Source organism: Nannospalax galili, unplaced genomic scaffold, assembly GCF_000622305.1.
Source record: "Nannospalax galili isolate Female #2095 unplaced genomic scaffold, S.galili_v1.0 scaffold652, whole genome shotgun sequence".
Taxonomy (NCBI): domain Eukaryota; kingdom Metazoa; phylum Chordata; class Mammalia; order Rodentia; family Spalacidae; genus Nannospalax; species Nannospalax galili.
The window spans coordinates 2,255,933-2,277,604 of record NW_008332152.1 but is presented as its reverse complement, the minus strand read 5'-3'; the positions used below and the strand labels follow the sequence as shown (position 1 = coordinate 2,277,604).

The following is a 21,672-nucleotide window of genomic DNA, read 5'->3' as shown; positions in this document are numbered from 1 at the left end:
CCTGTCCCCCCCCCCCCCCGCAAGGCAACACACCCCTGCCTCCTAAAGAGAGGTGAGACCACAGGTCCCCTGTGAGAAACTCAGATCAGCTCAGCCCACAACTGTGGCTGGCTTAGTCTACACTAGATGCAGCCAGAGACCCCAAGGCAAGCAGATTCTGCTAATCATACACAGTTGAGTATGTGGGCTGGGGCTGTCATCATTCAAAGGCAGCATGGCATGCTATGGGGTGGCCCGGTACAGGTGTAGGACTCGGCACGCTGACAATGCAGTGTGAGCTCTCTGCTTGCTGGAGGACTCACCAGGGTGCAGGGATAATAAGGGAGGTCCTGTTGAGAGACCAGCCCGGCCACCACCAGCCTCTCTCCGTGAGGCAGGGTTCAGCATCCTGGGCAAAGTAAAAACCTACAGATGCCTTCAGGGTAAGGACAATCAGATGGCGGAAGAGGCAGGGATGCAGGCCTCAGCAGCTCAACAGCTCCTGATAGCACAGCTGGCCTGGGTGTTCAGGACAAACTGGACAGGAACTCTCGCTTCTACAGGAATCTACACTCTAATGTGTGGTGACCTGTAGCTGGGGGACGCACCTAGCCACCAGCACGGCACATGGTACACTGCACACTTTAAAGGGCAGCCTTGGCTCATGGGAAGGAGGCCACACACTCTAAGAACAGCCCGCTCGAGGTACCCCCGCCCAGCCTCACCTGGAGTCATCCGTCCAGTCGATGCATGTGGTCTCATCATAGGGCCCAAAATAGGTTTTGTCTAGAACAAATGCGTTGAATTCTCGCTTCTTCCCAGGAGCATGGTACATCTGAGCAATGTTGCCCTTAGTGACAACAAATTTCCTGCAAAAAAATAAGGTCATGGGTGATATTCAGGACCAACAATGACTGGTCTGAGACCAAAGGTGAGTCTTTGAGACAGTCTGCCCTGTGTACACCTCTCTCCTGCAGGACAGAGGCTGAAGGGAAGAGGAGGAGGAAGAGGAAGAGAGGAAGAAGAGATGGGCCCTGAGGGGCATCTGAGGCAGCACCCAGCCCACCACAGCAAACTTGAAGGGAAGTGGGCAGCTGGCCTGGAGAGAGGTGCCCTTACCTGCCATCAGGGGAGAAGGAGACACTGTGCACCGAGCCCTTGAAATGGAAGTGGTGCAGCACTGACCTGCAGACCAGGCTGACCAGCAGTGCAGCGCCCCCTGCAAGAAGCAAGAGTAGGACCCTGTGGTGACCTTGGAGCCCAACCCCAGATGCAGCACACCTGTCCAGAGTGCACTGCTGAAATGCAGGAAGGTGCTGTGAACGTCTACCTGTATCTGACCCCATGCCACGAAGCTGGGCATGGCCCTGGGCAATACCCCGTCACACAGCACAGAGGACGCAGGGCCACCCCAGTGCCTTCCCACACCTAGAACATTTACCTTCATCAACAATGATGGCGAGGCGGCCATCTGGGGACAGGCCCACACACTTGATGTTGTACTTGGTGGCCAGGGGCAACGTGTCAGATCTGTTGCTGAGAAACACAAAAAACCCAGTGCCCAGTGGGTCTTGTGTAATCAGACAAGAGAGACAGGGCTGGCCTTGGACCAGCAGCTGACCCTCCTGCCATGGAGTCCTTTATGCCTCTCAGACAGGCTTGACCCTTCAGGGGTCGGGTGGGACAAGGGCAGCACAACCCCAAAAGCTATAGTCTTTAAAGAAATGGGAAAGTGCACTGCAGGAAAGAGCAGACGACACTAGGTCCTGGTTTGATCGTTTTCCTGTCTGAATCCACTCAACAAGCTTTCTACTCTGGAGTCCCTCGAGAGATGCCATCTAAACAACTGGCAACGGTTGGTTCTCACTACCAGACAGTAGACCCACCTGGTCCCTAATGCCATGCCCCAGGCCCCATCACCATGAGGAGCAAGCAGGTTCCACCGCTGCCTCACCCTACAGAGAGGATAACAGGAGGCCCAGGGCCAGCCAGTGGAACAGCAGAACAAGACAGGGGCCAGTGGCCTGCAAAACTGCAGAGGGTCAGCCCATGGCCTCCTTGACAATACCAGTCAGAGGCTGAGTTCTTTTCAACCAGACAGGAAGGGCAGGACACTGGGACTCACAGAGCTAAACCTGAGCATCCCAAGTTCACCTCGAGATGCCTACCTCAGCAGGGAAGCCAAGAACCACCAGGGCTTCTGAGCAAAGGCCCGGAGAGCCTCAATTCCCCAGACCACCTGGCCTAGGACCCCTTGGAGGCCTCCACTGTCTGTAGGTGCTGACCTTTGAGACACACCTCCAGCCTGCCATCACCTCCACAGGAGAGGCAAGCTCCCTTCCCAGGTAACAGCTGAACTCACACAACTTTTCTTGTTAAGGGAAAGCCAGCATCTTAGACACTGGAATCAAGGACAAGGAGCCCAGCAGGCAACTCCTAAACTGACCAGTGGCTTCCTAAACCCAGTAGCCCCACAAAGCCACAACAAGAAGGCCAGAAGGACAGCCACCACCACGGCCACCCTTCATGTGCAGGGTATAGTTGTCACTGTTGTTACCATCCCTTCACAATACTTTTTTTGGGGGTGGGGGGGTTAAGACAAGGTCTCCCTGTAGCCCCAGCTGGCCTGGAACTCACTATGTAGACCAGGCTGGCCTCAATTTCAGAGATCCACCTGCCTCTGGAATTAAAGGTGTGTCTACCAGGCCTGGCTTCATACTTACTTCTTAAGGTCAAACACAGTGACTCTATTCCCCACGGGGCTGATAACGGAATTTCCATCACTTGTGAAATTTAAATTTCCACGTCGATAAACCGTACCCAACAAATTTGAAAACTGCAAAGAAACCAAAGTAAACTGAGCACGATGGCAACAGTCTCGGCTCTCAGAGGCAGCGAAGGGAGGCACCTGGGCAGAGGTGACAGAAGGTCTGGCTGTAGGGCCCTGCTCTGCTCTTGGGGCACTTCCTGGGTAAGAGTGGAGCCCGACCTGATTCTCAAGACCCCGGGGTTCCTGGCAAGGTGAGAAGCTCTCAAGACAGGCATTTGCCAGGCACACGACGCAGGATCCCCATGCAGGAAAACTGACCAGGGGAGCAGGGCTCCAGGAGACCACTGGGTTCACCACACCCCATGGACGCTGTATGGCAGTGTCCGTTATCTAAGTGCCTCTCAAACACAGGCATTCACCACAGCATGCTGCTGGGCATGCAGAGCCTTCACCTCACGGTCTGTGTCCAACTGGAAGGGACCCGGCAGGCGGACACTCAGACTGTGAAATCCACCCAGTGCGGCTGAACAGGGACTGCCTGGGCCGAGACCCAAGCAAGGAGCCCGCCGGGCCGGGGACCATCCAGCAGTCCAGGAAGGAGCTGGGTGCCATGGGGTGTGAGACCGGGCGGGGGCGGGATGCGGCCTCGGGTTCCCTGGGGACCTGCAGCAGCCACAGGATCAGTTGCTGGCAGGGTGGGCACAAACCAGGGGCAGGTGCTGCAGCCCAGGGTGGGCCGTCTGGTGGGGAGCAGGGTCCGGGAGACCCGGGAAAGTCCTGGGGTTCCACCCAGCCGTGGCCCCCCAAGAACAGGGGCCATGCGCCCGAAGCCCCCCCCCCGCCACGCACTCACACGGTACGCGAACTTCATCTCGCAGACACACGTGCACGGGCTTTGCCCCGGACAGCCACTTCCGGGACAATGTTGTCTACCGGCGGTGCGATGGACGCACTTCCGGGGCGGGACCACGCGTACGGAGAGAGCCCCGCCCACCCCGGCAGTGCGCATGCGCCCGCCAGCCCACGGCTCCGCTCCCTGGGTGAGCGACCCCAGGGCCCCGCCGAAGGGACTCGAACGCGCAGCCCGGCCGTGCCAGCGCGAGAGAACCAGTTCATACGGCTTCTTAAAATGTGTGTTTTCAGAATTCTAATGCTTACGTCTAAATCTTAACACGGCGGGTTTAGTGTGACATCACGTGACAGAACAGCGTGGCGTGACCGCTCCTGTGAAGTTAGAGTGGAGTTCGCGCGTGCGGCGGCCGCCCAGCCCCGTCCTGGCCCGCTGAGGAGCCGCTGCCGTCCGAACGGCAGTTTGGAGCCGGGGACAGCGTGAGAAACGGTGTAGAGCCGTGCAGGACTTCGCTGCGGAGACCACTGGGCAGCCCAGCTCTGCATAGAAAGGGACGCAGCTTTTCGGACGAAGTCTGACACGAATTTCGTTTAAAATTCGATTCCCGGCATGCACATGGCGGCTACGAACCGTCCTTAACTCCAGTTCCAGGGGACTCCGAAGCCCTCTTCTGACCTCCGCGGCACTGCGTGGCATGCGTGCAGGCCGTACCCTCAGTATTTTCAAACTTAATCCTGAACACCGAAGGAGCGCGCGGTAGCTCCCCAGGGCAGGGCCAGGCTGCTCCGACCAACTGCAGAAAGTCCTCGGATTAAACCCGATTCCCACACTGGAATCAGACCTTGTAATTCTTCCAATCACAGGGGACGTCATGACCTGTTACGTTACAAAAATCGTAACTCGTGTTCTGACCCTGTGTCTGTCTGTCTTATGGGTAGGGCCGTCTGCAAACAGCGACACGCTTGCTTTCGAGACACACTTACCTGGCGTCACTCTGCCGGACCTCTGCTGTATCTTCAGCAAAACCAGCCTGTTTCAAACAGCCTCACAACAAAAATCCAATGACTGCCTTCAAGCCACTCTAGGAATATTAACAAGGGTGACTGCAACCTGTGAGTGACACCCTCCTGTCAAGGCAGGGGCACTCATTCAGTTTGAAAGGACCTGGGTAGCTCGGGGGAAACTGGTGACATTTGATTTCGTTCACTCTTTCCAGAGGACATGAGACTAGGGCAACTTTGGATTTCTCCATTGTTCTCTGCTAAATACGTGTAATTAGAAAATGCATCGAGAGAACTCAAGAGATAAGAAAATCAAGGAATGCTAAGCTCAGGATTGCCCTGAGCCCCCATCCCCACCCCACTGAGGCACAAGACACCGGAAGGAGGCTCACAGCACGGGGTGGGGCTTTCCTGATAGATCAAGTCTAAAGACCTTATCATTCAAGGGTGTGGCAGGTCTATAGGGAGCTGTCTGGCTTCACAACAGATTTCGGAGGCCAGTAAACTCTCAGCAAGTACAAAGTTCTAACTAGCCCAAGTTGATTCGTTTTAAACTGCACATAAATGTACTAAAAGTCACCGCATGAATTTATCTTACATACTTTATATACTTCTCCAGTTTCTGCAAGTGCAGACTTGAGGTAAAAAACAAACAAAAAAATCACACTGTCCTTTATTCTCCAAATGACACTGAATGCCGAGAATGGCCACTTGGTTCTCCTGGCTTCTGCCCCTGCAGACTCCCTGTGTCCAGCCTGTAGAGCTTGGTCCTGATGGCTGGACACAACTTAAGAGGGCTCTGCATCTCAGGTTCCACTCCAGAAAGCCATGCCATCAATCCAGAACATTCTATTTCATATGTACAAAAATGCATCACTTTTGTAGAGCTGAAGACATGTAATACACTCAGCATGTATTTACAAGCTGGGACCTCCACACCAATAAAAACAAACACACATTTATTTTGTCTTTGATTTTTGGTGCAACTTATACATAAACATTACATCAGTCTGTACTCTTAAAAATAATAAATCAACCATATGTACAATTAAATTTACAACTGAAAGTAAATGAACCCGTTGGTATGGTATGACTGCAACTGTGGACCAGCAGAGGTTCCTCCAAGCCCTGAGTCCTTCCCTGCGACCCGACTGGAGCAGTCCAGGGGACCCTCTCATCTTCACTTGAGATGGAGTGTCTTCACTTCCAAGACTTAAGGTGCAAAAGATGTCAATTGTACAGCTACAATACAGGAGCGGACTTTAAAGTGAGAGAAAACGTATCACCCCCACATATGACAATTAAAATAAATATATATTTAATTCCAAGTGCATGTGATATTCAATCAACATTAGGGGAATCAAGGATCCAGAACATTTATTCCTCAACCATCTCCATGCCACGTTACCACATGCCCTGGTCAGATCACTCTCCAGTACCTTTCACGTGGATGGATTTTGTGGTCTGCCAGGCATCCCAAGGCACAGAAGGGGTTATGTTCCCTCAACCCCACCCTACCCACCGGCCCCAAAAGGTGTTACTATAAAACCATAACTAGGGGTCTGGAGTGTAGGACAGTGTTTCACCCCTCAGGAGATCCACAAGTCCTCCAGGTCCAGGAATTGGGCAGTATGTGACCAGAAGAGCACACGGTGCCATAAGAAGACCAACTGAGGGAGGTCCACCTGAAGGACAAGCAGCCAGCAGTGGGGGAGGCTGTGGGTGGAGGTCAAGGAGGTCAAAGATGAGCTGGGGGAGGGGCGGCATGGTGAGCTGGGGACACCAGCACAGGGACAGGGATGAGAAAATAAAAATCTGTGTCATAGACGACATGAGGTGGCGCTCTAACCCACCGAGCAGCTGAAGGACACTGTTCTCTGCTGAGCTGGGAGCCAGGCAGGACCACCAAAGTCTGGTTAGGGCTATCACGTTACCACAGACCACAAGCCAGTCACAATCCCTAAAGTGCACTCCCGGCCACTCTGTGGCTTTGCTGCCCACGGTGTGGTCAGGTGACACTGATTTCCAGGACGTGGTCATCTTGGCTGGGAATGACCAGGATCTGCATGCCAGTGCTAGAGTTGAAGACCTGGCCGGCGGGCAGTGCCTGGAGCCGGGGCATGGGCAAGCCTTTGTGCTCGCTGCTGGAGGCTGAGTGCATGCTGCCTCTGCTCCTCAGGCTGCTGCAGTCCAGCTGGTCGTCCAGGTGCTTGTCCACGGACAGGCTGTCGTTTTCTATCCAGCTGTCTGTGGAACACACAGGAAGTCAGGCCAAGCCAGTGTCAGAAGCCTGAGGAGGGGGACACTACCCTGGGCTACTGTCTTAGTGAAAGACTATTACCTAAGGCACTATCTTCAGAGAACTATGTGATGCCAGGGCAACGGACTGGGGTTTCCTGTTCATTTCTATTGGCCCTGAAAACGTTTTAATTCTCCAGTCTGCTGTTCACAGAAGTTACCACCTACTCAAGTAGTTTGTACAAGATGGTCCTCACTACTGCTGGCTCTGCCTATGGCCTCCTCACTGTGTTCGGCAGAAACAACACTTAGATTTTGAGTCTAGCTCTTTGCTGGGCTGGCAGTGCAGTCTGAGCCTCTGGATGCCCAGAAGTGGCAGTGACTACCCCCCAACCCCCACCCCATGATCCCCACCATGGCAGGAAAAGGGTGGGCTGGCACCAAGGACACTGAGCAGCCTGCAGGTTGAGGTGCTGTGTTCTGTGTTTTGAACCCCATCATGTCTACATTCATACGTGGGCATGATACCTTTACTTTTTTGTTTGTTTGCTTTAGACAGAGTCTGACTATGTAATGCTGGCAGGCCTGGAATTCACTATGAAGACCAAGTTGGCCTGAACTCACAGAGATCTACCTGCCTCTGCCTCCAGGGAGCTGGGATTAAAGGTATGTGCCACCATGCCTGGCCATACCTTTACTTTTAAAACAGCTCTCCCCGTGTTAATAGTTTTGCACTTTGCGGGGGAAGGGGGTGGTGAGGCAATGCTAGGGGGTTCAGCAGGTTCGGGCAGTTAGTGCATCAACTTAGGATGCTTTCCGCTTATGATGGGTTGTTGGGTTGTGACCCACTGTATAGAGGAGCAAGTGCTGCTGTGCAGAGACTCCTTACCAGCATCCAGCTGTGAGGCATGTGCAGAGTGATGGGGGAGGTACTTAAACAGTCGGACGTCAGGCAGGGGCAGGTAACCCGCAAAGAGAGGCATCACTTCCATGTGGACTCTGTGGGTGGCCTGGGCAGCCACAGGCATGGAGATGACACCACAGCTCTTCCCACACACGGCCCAGTTGCTGCTGTTGTCCACGACTAAAACAAGGAAGACAGAAGACAGACCATTCATGTGCACCGCAGTCAGAACCCCGCCTGTCCAGTCCTCACACGAAGACAGACCATTCATGTGCACCGCAGTCAGAACCCCGCCTGTCCAGTCCTCACACGAAGACAGACCATTCATGTGCACCGCAGTCAGAACCCCGCCTGTCCAGTCCTCACACGAAGACAGACCATTCATGTGCACCGCAGTCAGAACCCCGCCTGTCCAGTCCTCACACGAAGACAGACCATTCATGTGCACCGCAGTCAGAACCCCGCCTGTCCAGTCCTCACACGAAGACAGACCATTCATGTGCACCGCAGTCAGAACCCCGCCTGTCCAGTCCTCACACGAAGACAGACCATTCATGTGCACCGCAGTCAGAACCCCGCCTGTCCAGTCCTCACACGAAGACAGACCATTCATTGCACACCACAGTCAGAACCCTGTCTGTCCAGTCGTCACACACACAGTGGTGAGACCCCCACTGTAGAGCACATGCGTCTCATGTGCTCTAACTACCAAGGCACTCCAAGTTCTCAGTACGGTATTCAATTAGGTCTAGTTTCGACTGGATTGATCACATTAGATGTAGGCAGAGAACATTTTCCCTCAGATAAAGGAAGTATGACTGAGGAGCTTGTCTGGGGTGCAGGGAAGTGGCTACATCAATGGTCTGTGTTGTGCTTTGGAGATACAACATTCCCAAAGGCTCCTTGGGGAGGCTTGGTCCCCAGTGGGTGGTGCCACTGAGGAATCATAGGACGCTAACTTCACCGGCGGAGTCCAGTGATGAGTTCATACTGCATTGTAGGTGGTTAGCAGGTAGGGCCCAGTTGGAGGAAGGTGGTCACTGGGGCTGTGCCTTGTAAGGGTGTATCCTGTCCACAGGCTCCTTTCCTTCCCTGAGTCCTAGCTGCTGTGGAGTAAGCAGCTCCTCCACCGCACACCCTGGCCACCGTGCTCCTCCTTGCCTCAGGCCCAAAACAAAGGAGCCGGCCAATGGTGATGAACTCTGGAACCATAAGCCAGAGTAAATCCTTCCTCCTTTGGTTTTCCTGGGCATTCTGTCACAGTGATGGAAAGCTGACCAGCACCATCTAGATTGTGCCCCTGCTCAGCCTGTCTGGCCTCTGGATATGACCACCTCATGGAATGAGAACATTCTGAAGATTCTCAAGTATGTGAAAAGAAGGAACCCAGGTAACACTGGGGGCCCTGAGACATACGAGGCCTCAGCATGTGGCAGCTGTCACCAACATGGTTTCTTAAAACTACCTCCATTGACCCAGGGCAGTCCTACCACCCAGCAGGCTCTTGGCTGGACTAGCCTTGGGTCAAGACAGTGAGTAAGGCTATCCTGGGGCCAGGGGGTGGGAAGCCTGACAGGACCCTTCCCAAAAGAAGCAGATGAGCAGCAAGGACACAGCTTCCCGCTGTGTGACGCCAGCAGCCGCCCACGCCATTTGTGACCTGAGGGCCAGGAGCAGCAGGGGCAGGTGGGATGGCTGTGAGGTCTGGTGATGCTGCAGACACATCCTGATGAGGCCCAGGTCACGCTCACCACTGTGTCCCTCACACCCTTCACTAGCACAGACTCCTAGGCCTGCCGACTGGACCTCACAATACCCTCCACAAAGCTCCAACCATCCACTGGCAAATTCAGCCCCAAGGAAGCAGTTTTGTTTTTTTAGAAATTACATTTCTAAAGGTGGTGGAACAATGGCTTTAATCTCAGTAGGCAGAGGCAGATGGATCTGTGAGTTCCAGGCTAGCTTGGTCTATATAGAAGTTCCAGTGCAGCCAGGACTATATAACAAGACTCCGTCTCAAAGAAAAAAAGAATTACATCTATTTATTTAGTGAGTAGGGGGTGTATACATATGTGCCATGGCCCTCATGTGGAGGTCAGGGGCTAACTTGAGGAAGCTGGTTCTTTCCTTCCACAATGTGGGTCCCAGTGATCAAACTCAGGTCATCGGGTTTGGTGACAAGCATCTCTACCTGCCAGTCTATAAGCATCTTCTAAACTGTGAAGTGTGTGTGTGGACTCACTGGAAGTTGTGCTCGCATGACAGAGATCACGGCAACCGGCCTTCCCCACTGTACTGTCTCAAACCCACACGGCACAGCATGGTAACCAGGGAGCAGTCCTCGAAGGCCCACCAGTTCTGCAGGACTTGGGTTGGACTCTGAGCCTGTGTGGATTTTAATGCAGCACCATGGACACGGCCTCCTGCTACCAGCCCTCAGCATGACCTCTGCCAACATCTGAGCCATTCCCCTCCCTGTAACGGTCACCCAAGAATGCCCCATCCCAGTGGTGTCACATAGTACTTAACCTCCTCAGACGAGGGGTAAGGACATCCAGCAGGACGCTGTGTGTAACCAGAATCCACTCTGTTTTACCGTAGCGGCCAGCAGCTGGACATCTGGGCTACTTCTTGTCAGGATGGCAGCTGTGGCCAGAAGTGGGGAGAGCGCTCTGCACTGTGTGCTGAACAGGGGCTGCTTCCACAAAGCTCAGCTATGTGAGATCAGGACGGGACACTGCAGTGCTCAGTCTTAGTATCTGGCAGGTAAGGCTTCCGTATCACTTCCAAGAAAAGAGCCAACACAACCAGGCATGGTGATTCACACCTGTCATCCTAGCAGGCTGGGGCGGGAGGACTGCCGTGAGTTCCAGGCCAGCCTGAGCTACAGAGTGAGACTGTCTCAGCCCCCCCTTACCACTCCCAAATCAGCCAACAGTACTTGCCATGATTGATAAACGTAAGACTAAAAATAAGACACTGTGGAGCTTACATTTGCCTCTGTGCTCTTGGTAGCTCCCTCTGTGCTGAGCCTCATGGATGGAGGCTCTGACACTAGATTACAGAGGTGGGAAACCATGTTTTCCAAATGACCAACACAGGGTGCTATGCAGTGACATCTGGGCAAGACTCATTCCAAACAGGACCCCTGGGAGGGCTGCGTGGAAGGAGTGACTCGGAGTGCGTGGCTGTGGCCTGTGAAGGACAAGTCCTGAGGAGCCGGGTGCAGCAGCATGGGAAAGCGCCACACCATTGGCGAGTCTGCATCCAAAGTCTTCCCACCCCACCACTCAAGGCTGCAACTTCCTCACATACTTCAACCAGTACACGTCTCTCCTCAGAAGGGACACAGCTAGACACGGGAATTCAGTCACCTCTGACTACCAGACATTAAAGAGACAGACAGCCAAGCACAACGCAGCCACACGCACATCTCTCTTTGTTTAGGGATGTGGCTGTTTTTCATGGAAAGTGTCGTGTGGTGGGTTTACTATTATTTTTAGTTAATTAGTGTGCATGCATGATGATGCATGTGTGTGGGCATACACATGCCAGCACATGCATGTGGAGGTTAGAAGACAACATTCAGTAGTCAGTTTTCTTTCACCGTGGGTTCCAGGATCTAACTCAGGTTGTCAGGCTTTGTGCAGCGAGCACTTTTGTCTGTTAAGCCATCTTGCCAACTCTATTTATGCTTACATACATACATGTGTGTGCAAGTATGCATGTAACATGTTTGTGTGCATGTTAAGGCCAGAGGTCCACTTTGGCTGACATTCTTAGGCCCTGTCCACCATGTTTTTGAGACAGTCCTCCACTGGCCTGGAACACATTAAGCAGGTGCCTGGCCAATGACACCACCTTCCCAGCACTGTGACTGCAAGAGTGAGACACCACACCAGCTTTTTAAGTGAGTCCTGTGCCCGTGAGGCAAGCACTTTAATGACTGAGCCATCTCTCCAGCCCTACTTTTTGAAGTAGCCCAGGCTGGACCAGAACTTCCTAATCCTTCTTTCTACCTCCCAAATGCTGGGACTACAGCACGTGTCGTCTCACCCAGTCGACTGTTGTTTTGTTCTTGTTTAAAAATTTTTCTTTGTATTATTATTATTATTTTTCTTTTGGTCTTTTTGAGACAGGGTCTCCCTGTAGCCCCAGCTGTCCTGGAACTCACTATGTAGACCAGGCTGGCCTTGAACTCACAGAGATCCACCTGCCTCTGCCTCCCGAGTGCTGGGATCAAAGACGTGCACCACCATGCCGGGCCTCTCTTTGTATTTTGTATTATTACTGTGTGTTTGTGCACATACACACATGCACAGCCACGTGCTTGCCATGGTGTGCATGTGGAGGTCAGAGGGCAACATGTGGGAGTCAGTTCTTTCCTTCCGCTGTGGGTTCCAAGGGTTAAGCTCTGGTCATTAGGCTTGAATGGCAGGTACTTTTACCCACTAAGCCATGTCATTGGCCCCACTGTTATTTTAAAGTTAGTAAGTATCAGGCTTGTTATCACATTTGGAGTGACCCTGCAAAACTGAGGAGACCAGGCTTCAGGAGAGCTGGGGCTGGGGAGTAAGAAAGGGCAGTAGGCAGGTGCCAAGAGCCTCAATACTAGGAAGACCCTGAACCACACACACAGGAGGGCCTTGTGCTCTGTCCTGAGCCCTGAAGCTGCTCCATGTGCTTGTTCCAATGCTCTGCAATAAGAGAGCTGTTCAGTGAGCCTAGGGATAGGGAGCAAGTGCTGTGACCAGACCTTCTCTCCCAGAAGTCACATTCACTGATGGCACTAGAACATCATGGCCAAGAGGAGCTCAACACCTACCTTCGTACATAAGCTTTGTGGAAAAATACTCGTCTGACTCCACAAGTGCTTCGTCCTTGTCCACCTCCAGGAGGCCGGCAAGCCGCGTGATGGATACCTCCAAGGGGCAGAGTGAACCTGTCCTACAGTACCCGGCTCCGGAGGCAGGGAGGATCTCGGCTCTCACAGTGTACAGTGTCTGGCAGGAAGGGATGGAGAAGTTAGAAGAAAACTTGCCCCCGAAGCCAGAAGAAAGGCTGCCAAAGGCCAGGGCGGAGCTGCCTGCCAGCTTTTCAGCATGAGGAAGGCGGGCCACCATGGGCCACAAGAACAACTGCTGTGGCTGCGGCTCCTGCTGCAGACAGCCTGGCCTTAAACTTTTTCTTCTTAATTTATTATTATTGTGTGTATGAGACAGTGCGGGTATGGATGTGAAGGTCAGAGGAAATCTGTGGAGGTGGTTCTCTCCCTCCACCTTTACGTGGGTTCCAGGGATCAAGCTCAAGGTCAGGCTTTTGTGATAAGTGCCTTTATCTGCTGAGCCACTTCACTGGCCTCAGACTCTTTGAATTATGGATATTCTCACACATGGGGAGAACGGGCAGAGGAGGAGCACGCGTTGCATCTCCCCACGTTAATGGCATCAACATCCTACTCATCTGGCTTGTCATGCACAATTCTGAATCTGCCTAAGGTATTTTGAATCAAATCCCAAACAACCTGACATTCTACCTCTATTCACACTGAACATTACTAAAAAAAAAAAGACATTTTTTACCAAAACTCGACTCCATTACCCAAATTGGAAAATTAACAGGAGCCCCTGGTACCGTCTGATTCAGCCCACAACCTACTTTCTCCGTAGTGACCTTTTTCTAAGTGGCTTTTCACACAGCCAGCATTTCATCACCACTCAGGACAAGCCCAAACCAAGGGTCCCAACCACCTGCCAATGTGGCACAGGCGCGAGGCCCTGGCACTGGTGGCTCCGGCCTGGAAGCTAGGTGTCTTCACCACTACGTGGAACAACCCAGCATAACCACCCAAAGCAGCATCTTCCCATTCGAAAGATCAGTCTGGGATCTGACTGAAAAGCCTCTAAAGACTCTTCGCAATGACTGCACCTCTGGATTCTCAAACAGCCTGATCCTGATTTTCCTGTCAGATGCTCATCTAAGTCTATTTAGAGGCAAACATTCCCCCCTCGAAGAGCTGCAGGCCTGCACCTCTTCCACCACTGAGCTCACACGTGAGTATGTGGGACATACAAGTCAGCCCTCTGACCAAGGAGGAGGTGCCTAGGAATGCTGAATGAGGGCTGGAGAGATGGCTCAGTGGTTAAGAGCACATGATGCTCCTGCAGAGGACCTGCACACATCAGGGAACTCACAATCACCTCTAACTCCGGTTCCAGGGGATCCAGAGCCCTCTATTGGCCTCTGTGGGTACTGCACTCATGTGTACATACCCCCCCACAGATATATACACACAATAAAAAAAAAAGTTAAGCTAACTGGTCCGATCATACAGGCCAGCTCTAAGCCACTTAATAGAGAAAGGGTGGCCATTCACACATCCTGCTCTGCACTTTAGTGGGATACACTGGTAGAATGCTTTTGAGCCCAGCAAAGGATGTGCTTTCCAAGGGCCTGGAGGCACAAATGGTGGTGGGTTTGTTCTCAAGCATGTCTTCATGCTGCTTCTGGAGGGAAGGGAGTGGCTGCAGGGAGGGAGCTGGCCCCAAGAGGTAGCAGCAAGAACCTCCCAGTGGACCACAGAGGCTGCAAGCCCATGACTGGATCTGGGTTTCTTCAGCAAGAAGCTCAGTCACCACCAGCTGACGTCTGACAGTGGTGTCAGGCCACTCTAGGGTGCAGCCAAGTGGTATAAGGACACTGACAAGCCACAGAGCAGAGCAGCTTAGGCTGATCCTTCTCACCACACACAGAATGTCAACACAAGCACACGACGTCCAGTCTTAGAACCTTTATATCCTTAAGAGGTGACTCCTTAGATCTGAGACCAGAAGTATGAGTGGAAAAGAGGAAAGTTGACCTCGTCACACTGAACACTGTGCATGTCCACGGACATCACCAGGACGGTGAGAGGCCAGCTGCAGAGGGGGTTAGAATCATACCACCAACAGCAGACACCTGGATACACAAGCGCTCACAATCCCATCAGAAAGGACAGAGGATTCCAACTAGCACATCTCCAAAGAGGACGCACACAAAGCCACGGACCACCCCAGCCTCTCGGGAAACCCCCCCCCCCCCCCGACAACACAGCCTCCACACCACTGACACGGCTGGCTGTGAGAAAACAGCAGCAGCAATACTGTGAGAGAGCTGGCCTGGCACCACAGAGTCAGTGGAGCGAGCAGACATGTGGCCCCTGGAAGTAGAGATCTGCAACATTTCAAAAGTGTACCAAAGTTACATTATGACCCAGCAACTCTACCCTTACCAAGAAAACTGGTTATGTCAGTCCATGTAAAACATCTATGCAGATTTTTCCCAGCACCACTGTCATAGCAGCATACTATCAAAGTGGAAGCAACAAGATTCTAGCCACTGAAAACAAAGGACATGTGGTTCATCAACAGTGGACTGTGATACAGCCATGAAAAGGAAAGAAGTCCTGAAACATGCTTCCAGATGGATGAGCCTTGAGGACACCATGTTCAATGAAATAAATCGGTCACATGTCCCATGATCCCAGTGATAGGAAATGCTCAGAATGGGCAGGTCCACAGGCAGATCTACCTGCAGCTCATAGGTGTGCTTGAGTAAGGAGGAAATGGGGGTGGCTGGGGATGGTGGGGGGGTTCCCTGACAACACAGAGAACGAAATCAGTGCAGTGGTCGCACAACTGAGTGAAGGGAGTGCTGAACACACTTCAAGTGGTGAGCGCCATGTGCACGGAGGACTTCAATGCGGCTTTCCCACATGTGGCAGAAAAGCGGACCGCCCAGGTGTGTGACTGGCACAGCTCCTCAGCAGGAGGCTACGGCTCCCTGGCCTTCTACTCAGCCTGTGAAGCTGAGGAAACACTCTGCACGTGGTCAGCCTGAGAGGGAGGAGGGAGACAGCGAGGCACTGGGACACACCGACCAGTGACCTCCACACCTGGGATCCCCTCCCACTGCACGTCACGCCCCCGAGCCATCTGTCCAGCGCTACGCAGAGACTGGTTCTGCTCAACTCGAAGGCTAATCTACAGAACTGAAGAAAGCAGCATTTCAGAACAATGTCTGCTTTGGTCAGAGGGAGGAAAGCTGTCAAGAGCTGTTCGCCCAGAGGCATTCCCGAGAACACCCGCAGGCTCACCGCTGCAGCTTCCTGGCTGGATCACCCAGCAGCATGTCAGTTAGGCTGTGCTAACCGGAAAAAACCCAACCGGGCCTACGCAGGACACACTCAAACTGGCCTTGACCACAAGAGGCAGACTGTGAAAAACTCCCCAGTCTTCCACAGCGGAGTCCTGTAACAGTTCCTGTCTGCATCTGAAAAATTAGACATGTCGTAGAAAGCAGTGCCCTGAGTGGGCGCTCAGGATGCACACACAGTGTTCCTATCAAGCACCTCCAGGTCGATCGGATGCAGCATGAGGAGGGCAAGGGAACCAACCATCACACTGCCAACACCATAGGTGCACCTCAGGCATGTCACTGAGGACAGGCGATGAACTGCTCAGAAGTCACAACCTTGCCTGGGCCATAGCTTCGCTGCACTCAAGAATCCACTGGAACTTGAGTATCAAATACGACACACCGGTGCCTCCCACGTCCCATTCCCCAAATGAACGCATTACGTACAAAAAAATTCTCCACTTGAAATTCGTAAGTGTAGGGCTTCAAGGAGATGGCCAGCTGCTCTTCAGAAGCTGGGGAAAAGCCCACAGAGAACCGGCAGTGCAGGGGAGGGGGAGGCTCCTGGCTCCACGTCAGCTCCCAGACGAAGAACACGGACTGCTTACTGTGGATATTCTGCAACGAGAGGTGCGACCTGGGTCACAGTGCTGAGCCCCCCAGAGGACAGGCCTCCTTCAATGAAGGGGGTGCGTGTCAGGAGATGTTCCCAACTGAGCCTGTGGGTGCCTGTGGTCAAGCAGCACTGTACACTGGCTTGGTCCTGCCTGCCCGGCCTGGTGCAGAACCCTGCTCCCAGCTGGTAAAAGGTGCCTATGTTATAAAGCCTGACTGTATAACCTTCATAGCATCAAACAGCAGGAAAAAGCAGCTTCAGATTTCTGTTAGTACACAGCACACTCCCGCATGGCTCCAAAATGGGAGATCATTCTAACAGTCCAAATCCGACATGTGGGAGAGCCTGGTCCCACTGATGGCACTGCCTAGAGGTAGTGGAATCTTCAGGAGGTAGGGCTGGTGGAGGAAGGTGGGACCTTCCATTCCCACCCCTGCCCCTCCATCCCTCCCTTCTCTCGTTCCTGTCATGAGGTAAGCAGCTTTGCTCTGCCATGTACGCTCTACTACGATGTGTTGCCTCCGCGAAGGCCCGAAGGCAACAAGGCGGTGACCGTGCTCTAAGCCCTCTCCTCCTCCTCCTCTCAGGCATTGTGTCACAGTGACAGAGGCTGACATGGCCATCACCCAGTTTATATCCACACCAACCACTTCCTATTAACAAAATGACCTTAGAAACACGCGTGGTCAGATAATGGCCCAAACACCAGGGTCCTCAACTATACATCAGTGACAGGCTCAACAAAGATATGACGATGCAGAAAGGCCGAAAATGCCAAAGCTGCAGGCGCCACCAGGATGCTCAGATCCCAAGTCAGCATAACTTACCATGAAAAGCACACATGGATAGGGCAGGAAACACCAGGGAGCAAGAGCCTGGATGCAAGCCTCGGAAAGCCTCACTGCACAGTGCCATGGTGGCAGGCCTTTATCTACCACAGCATAGGACCATTAGGATGACAGTGTGCACAGATTAGCAGAGTCCTACGCAAGCCTGCATTTACATAAATCATGCACGATGCAGGGCGAATTCAAGAGTCAATTCTAAAGGACAGGCTCTTCCTAAGCCATCTGCTGCCCCCTCAGCCCTCCAGACCCACTTGTTCTACAAGTGAACCCCATATGCACGTGGCATGGCCACAACTCTGCCCCAGGCGCTCCTTGGTGCCAATGAGCTCTCCACATCAGCAGCAGGCTCTTCTGTGCAGCCTCTTCCTCAGCCTGCTGAGAAGCCAGTGCTCAGGCCGGAGGGCAGTTACCTGCTGGGACTGTGTGTTCAGGGGTATCAGTCGCAGGTCAGCAGCATGGCCCATGTCTTCCAGATTACTATCTGAGAGTTGAAAGTCCAGTTCTGACAGGTTCTGGACACAAACTTGCACATATTTCCTAAGGCAGAGAAACAAAGTGGGTCACTGTGACATTTGGGAACCCTATTGCCTGTGTTCCAGCCCTGCTGGGGGAGTCTGACTAGCCAGGGCAGGGAAGAGACGAAGATGTTGTACCAAACTTCCACCTTTGAATACACTGAAAAGGGCCAACATGAATCTTATACAGTAGTGACCCTCTGTGGGAAAGTGAACCTGGTGACACATAGTGCCCTAAGAGCCACTGAGTCACAGGAGGAGCAGCCCCAATGCACTCCCTCACTGGAAACCCCCACCCACTTCACCTTTGCTTCCGGGAAAACACTGAAAAGCAAGTCTTTAAAAAGACACGACATGGTAAAAAATAAAATAAATTTTTTTAAAAAAGGGGCCGGAGAGATGGCTCAGTGCTTAAGAGCACTGACTGCTCTTGCAGAGGACCCAGGTTTGACTTCCAGCACCTACATGGTGGCTACGAACTGTCCTTAACTCCAGTTCCAGGGGAATCCAAAGCCCTCTTCTGACCTCTGTGGCATTGCACATGGGTGCGCTCACATACATGCAAGCAATACACTTGTACACATAAAGTAAAAATAATAAATAAAATATTTCAAAAAAAAAGACACGACACGGGTGCACTCACATGCATGCAGGCAATATACTCATACCCATAAAATAAAAATAATAAATAAAATATTTTTTTAAAAACTTAAAAAGAAGAAAACAACAGATCTCCTTAGAGGTTTTAACAAAGCACCATGGGCTCTTTCAGCGATCACGGAGTTTTTACCCTAGAGGTGGCTAGCAACCGACCAAAGGTACAGGCCAGGGGAACTAATAACACAAACCGACAAGGACACACCAGTAGCCCAGGGGAACTAATAACAAGCCCGTGAGGACGCATCAGCACAGAGGGCCTCAGGGGGGTTGGACAACTGGAGGTGCAAATTAGTGGCTTAAAACAGAGAGGACGGGTAGAAAGAGATTGTCTGGTGACCAGAGGAGGACCTGGCTTGGACCCCACATCAAACCAAACACTGAAATGCCATCTGTGAGGCAGAAGGCAAGTTGGGAACAGGACAGAGCTACTGTAATTTCAGCAGGTCAGTAGCTCCATGGTGACATGCAGAAGCCCTAATGACCACCAAGGTCAGCATGCAGAACCAATCCCAGTCCATCTTAGGGAAGAAGCAGGCTGGACTCCATGCCACCTTACCGGGTTCCAGCAGAGAGGAGGGAGTGCGTGGTCCGGAAGGGCACACTGAATGTCAGGGCAACGACAGTGGAGTAGATTGACCACGGGCAGTCGATGGACACCTGGGAAGACAATGCCACCTTTAGCCAACCTGCCAACAGCAAAGCCCTCCATGGCCACCCAGCTGCATGGTGGCTGCCGGCCTCCTAGTCACGTTCTCTTGGTTCCCTGTCACTGTCCAGAGAGGGAATTCTGTGAAACATGTTCATTCTCACACAAACACACAAGAAACAAGGAGTTGCGAAAGCAACAAGAAACAGGCAGAACTGGGGTGGTCCAGGTGTTCCCAGCACCTCGTTAGTGCAGAGCACAGGCCTCTGGGCAAGAGCAAGATCACCTTCGCCACACGCAAGATGTCACTGTGCAGTAAGTGTCCGGAGACCCAAGTCAACTATGAGCCTTACTCAAAAGCAAGCCATTACTGGACCACTTCACCTGCCTGACACGGAACCTAGCGACAAGCTGACCAACGTGGGGGTTGGATAAATCCCCAGTGTGGTGTGTGGATAAAGCCAGGAACTCCCTCTGGCAGAAGAGGAGCAGATCTCAAGTTTGTTTTTATTCCCACACAGAACAGTTGATCTAGGGATGTCACCTTTGCCTCCGAGTTCTCTGCACAGGGTAAGGGAAGAAATCTCATGTGCTTTTCAAGGACTGCAAAGGCATAACCTCTCCCCAGGGAGAACTGCTTAATGCCTCAGAACACAAGGCCTCTAAATGACAGCCATCTAGGCCACTCCTACTGCTCCTGCACCTGCACTACACAATGTGAGAGGCTCAAAGGCCCTCATAATTGGAGCCCATGCCACAGGAGGTGGACGATGGCACATGACGCTGACAACACTCTCCAGAGCCTATTTCCCATGTGCCTGTAACCAGAGCCAGCATCTCTCTCAGAGCCCACCACAGTGGAACTGCTCCTGGTTGAGTTGACCTGAGGCCTGCGCGACATGAGCTCCTGAAACCTGGTCATGGGATCCATAGACCCATCCTTCTTCCCACAGAGACACGGTGGCTCTCACTCTAGTTGGGGTGAGGTCAGAGCCTTAATGGCTCTCGACAGAGGCCCAGGGCATAGCAGGAAAGCACAGGAGGGCAGGGTCAGACTCTGTCCCCTTCTCACAGATAGGTGAGGCTGCCAGCGCTCTACCTTGTGATCTGTGGTGACCATGCAGGGGCCAGCTCTCTGTGTATCCTTCTGTTTCCTGTGGGGCTCTGGCGTCCCCAGAGTACTGTTCCCCTCCACAGCTGTTGGAGCTGTTGGCAAAGACAGAACCTCCAGTTCAAACTCAATCACGTGGTATGAAGGCGCGGCAGGCAGACTGATGCTTGTGACCTTGTCAGAGGACTGGATCCGGAGCAGGGCGGTGGAGCTCTCCTCTGTGGGAGACAGAAAGCCACCTCAGACACAGGCTGTCTTGTCGCCTCCTACCATCAGGAGGCACTGCCAAGCATCTGCTGGCCTGTGTATGAAGGAACACAGTGCCAGGGGAGAGGCAGGGGAACCCAAGAAAGCCCCAAGGCTGGTTCTGCAGGAGGCCGGCAGGCCAGGTACTGCTCAGAGTGCAGACAGGTGGGGCAGCTCCCACATGGAGGCCTGCACACTCCACCCCACCACAGACCAACACCTGCCCAGAGAAGAGGAGGGGGGCTAGGATCAGTGCTTAAAAGCATGACCCGCTTTTGCTCTTTCGAAGTGGGTGGGCTGGATCAGGCTGGAGACGCGCTCACTATGGAGCATGGTCCGGCTACGAAGCATGGGGTATCCCCAGAAAGACTGGCGGCAGCACTTGGCACCCAGGGCACAAACCACGGTCAGTCTACTTCCCCAAATGTAACACCCTGCCCAGGAGGCAGTTTAAGCCACCTACAAATGCTGACCTCAGAGGCCAACACCACAAGTGTCAAGGCACACTGGCAGATGGCGGTAATGTCCAGTCATTCTCCCGACCTCGGTGTGCACAATGTCAGGGGTGCACCTCCCTGCCTCAAGGCTGGGTGGGGTCTTACCTCTTGAGTTAGAATAGATCATGGCTCTATTCTCTGCACCACACAAGATGAGCATGGCTTCCACGTTGCTGAGCTGGAGGCTGTCCCCGTTTTTTACTGTATAATGGCCAGTAGTGACAGTAAACTTGACTTTCTGAGGAATGCCAGCCAAAAGGCTATCTAAATGGGACAAGGCGGCAATTAGCATCACTGGACCCCAGGGAGCAGTCAGGTGAGGTGAAGAGGCTTTCTTTCTCCTACTGCACAGGGTCTGCTAACCCTAGACACACCACAATTCACTCCACCTCCACTCCTTGCCCTAACTTTCCACCTCAGTGCTGTGAACCACAGGACCACGGAAGACCTTGCTCCGAACAAAATCCCCAAGAACCTGAGGAGGCACCAGGACAGAGAAAGGAACTGGGCCGTGGAGCTGCTAGGCCAGCCGGCCCTGTGGGAAAGTGAAGCAGAAGGGGACCGGTAGGAGGCGGAGCCTGCGAACCCCAAAGGGCAAGGCCGCAGCAGGAAGGGG

The 21,672-nt window shown here is 53.0% G+C and overlaps 2 protein-coding genes across 2 annotated transcripts in view; both read right to left on the bottom strand.

The window, feature by feature from the left end:
• Positions 1-3,716, bottom strand: part of Pwp2 (PWP2 small subunit processome component) — a 14,629-nt gene extending 10,913 nt beyond the window's left edge. Inside the window, exons 1-5 of the mRNA XM_008827391.3 lie at positions 3,603-3,716; positions 2,703-2,815; positions 1,421-1,515; positions 1,099-1,198; positions 705-848 (exon numbers count right to left, since the gene is read on the bottom strand). Coding sequence (XP_008825613.1) covers positions 705-848; positions 1,099-1,198; positions 1,421-1,515; positions 2,703-2,815; positions 3,603-3,620 — 470 coding nt within the window. The 5' untranslated portion in view covers positions 3,621-3,716. The remainder of the gene's footprint in view (positions 1-704; positions 849-1,098; positions 1,199-1,420; positions 1,516-2,702; positions 2,816-3,602) is intronic.
• Positions 3,717-5,257: 1,541 nt separating this feature from the next.
• The window catches only part of Trappc10 (trafficking protein particle complex 10), a 103,250-nt gene continuing 86,835 nt past the window's right edge, over positions 5,258-21,672 (bottom strand). Inside the window, exons 16-23 of the mRNA XM_008827390.3 lie at positions 21,162-21,320; positions 20,302-20,531; positions 19,113-19,213; positions 17,792-17,918; positions 16,365-16,535; positions 12,568-12,745; positions 7,728-7,922; positions 5,258-6,847 (exon numbers count right to left, since the gene is read on the bottom strand). Coding sequence (XP_008825612.1) covers positions 6,609-6,847; positions 7,728-7,922; positions 12,568-12,745; positions 16,365-16,535; positions 17,792-17,918; positions 19,113-19,213; positions 20,302-20,531; positions 21,162-21,320 — 1,400 coding nt within the window. The 3' untranslated portion in view covers positions 5,258-6,608. The remainder of the gene's footprint in view (positions 6,848-7,727; positions 7,923-12,567; positions 12,746-16,364; positions 16,536-17,791; positions 17,919-19,112; positions 19,214-20,301; positions 20,532-21,161; positions 21,321-21,672) is intronic.